Genomic DNA, 1,108 nt, shown 5'->3' with positions numbered 1-1,108 from the left:
ACACCTATATTGTACAACCCCTATAGAAGCTACTGCTGCTGTAAGAAACACACCACTCAGACCACACCTATATTGTACAACCCCTATAGAAGCTACTGCTGCTGTAAGAAGCACACCACTCAGACCACACCTATATTGTACAACCCCTATAGAAGCTACTGCTGCTGTAAGAAACACACCACTCAGACCACGCCTCTCTACGACAGGCGGCCTTGAGCTTCCCGGCCCTGGAGACGTTGGTGAAGAGGTGCGGGGAGAGACTGGTGGAGCTGCGTGCGACTCGCGTCCTGTCTGTGAGGAAGTTTGTCGCTGAACTCCTGCATGCCCTCCAGGTGGGCTTTGTTTGTGTTTGTGTTTGAGTTTGAGTGTTGTAATATAGTGTAAAGTCCATACAGCTTGCTTTGGAGTGGGGGCAGTGGTGTACAAATGTTTTTTCTTCTTATTATAATTGTTGTTTTAGTTAATGTAGAGGTTTTACGGCGCTCGCAACTGCATAGGGTCATATGAGCGCCATATGGTCTTGTGTGTAGTGTGTAACCTGTAGTGTGTAGTGTGTAACTTGTAGTGTGTAGTGTGTAACCTGTAGCGTGTAGTGTGTGGCATGTAGCGTGGAGTGTGTAACCTGTAGTGTGTATTGTGTGGCATGTAGCGTGTTGTAAGACTGACCGGTCTGGCGTGTGGCATGTAGCGTGTTGTAAGACTGACCGGTCTGGCGTGTGGCATGTAGCGTGTTGTAAGGCTCTGACTGGCCATGTGTGAAGTGTGTAGTGTGTAACCTGTAGCGTGTAGTGTGTAGTGTGTGGCATGAAGTGTGTAGCGTGTAGTGTGTGGCATGAAGCGTGTAGTGTGTAACCTGTAGTGTGTAGCGTGTGGCATGTAGCGTGTTGTAAGACTGACCAGTCTGGCGCGGTCTCCCCAGGCGAGCTGCCCTAACCTGGAGGAACTGGATATCCGGATGCACGAGAAGAGCACGCTGGTTCTCCCCGGTCAGCGGAGGCTCGTAGACATGGCCGCCCTCGCCTCAGCCTGCCCCAAGCTGAGGGAGCTCCGCTTTGACGGATTCATCTTTGAGTGGATATATAACAGGTCCAAGCTCTCTCGGTGGTGG

The 1,108-nt window shown here is 51.0% G+C and overlaps 1 protein-coding gene across 1 annotated transcript in view; it reads left to right on the top strand.

Annotated features, from left to right (window-relative positions):
* LOC101859521 overlaps nucleotides 1-1,064 on the top strand; it is a gene marked incomplete at its 3' end in the record, with an annotated part of 18,739 nt that extends 17,675 nt beyond the window's left edge. The window contains 2 exon segments of the mRNA XM_005109896.3: nucleotides 207-332; nucleotides 920-1,064. Coding sequence (XP_005109953.2) covers nucleotides 207-332; nucleotides 920-1,064 — 271 coding nt within the window.
* Between the last annotated feature and the right edge of the window lie 44 nt (nucleotides 1,065-1,108).

This window comes from Aplysia californica, unplaced genomic scaffold, assembly GCF_000002075.1.
Source record: "Aplysia californica isolate F4 #8 unplaced genomic scaffold, AplCal3.0 scaffold00826, whole genome shotgun sequence".
NCBI lineage: Eukaryota > Metazoa > Mollusca > Gastropoda > Aplysiida > Aplysiidae > Aplysia > Aplysia californica.
This window is presented reverse-complemented; position numbering and strand designations above follow the sequence as displayed.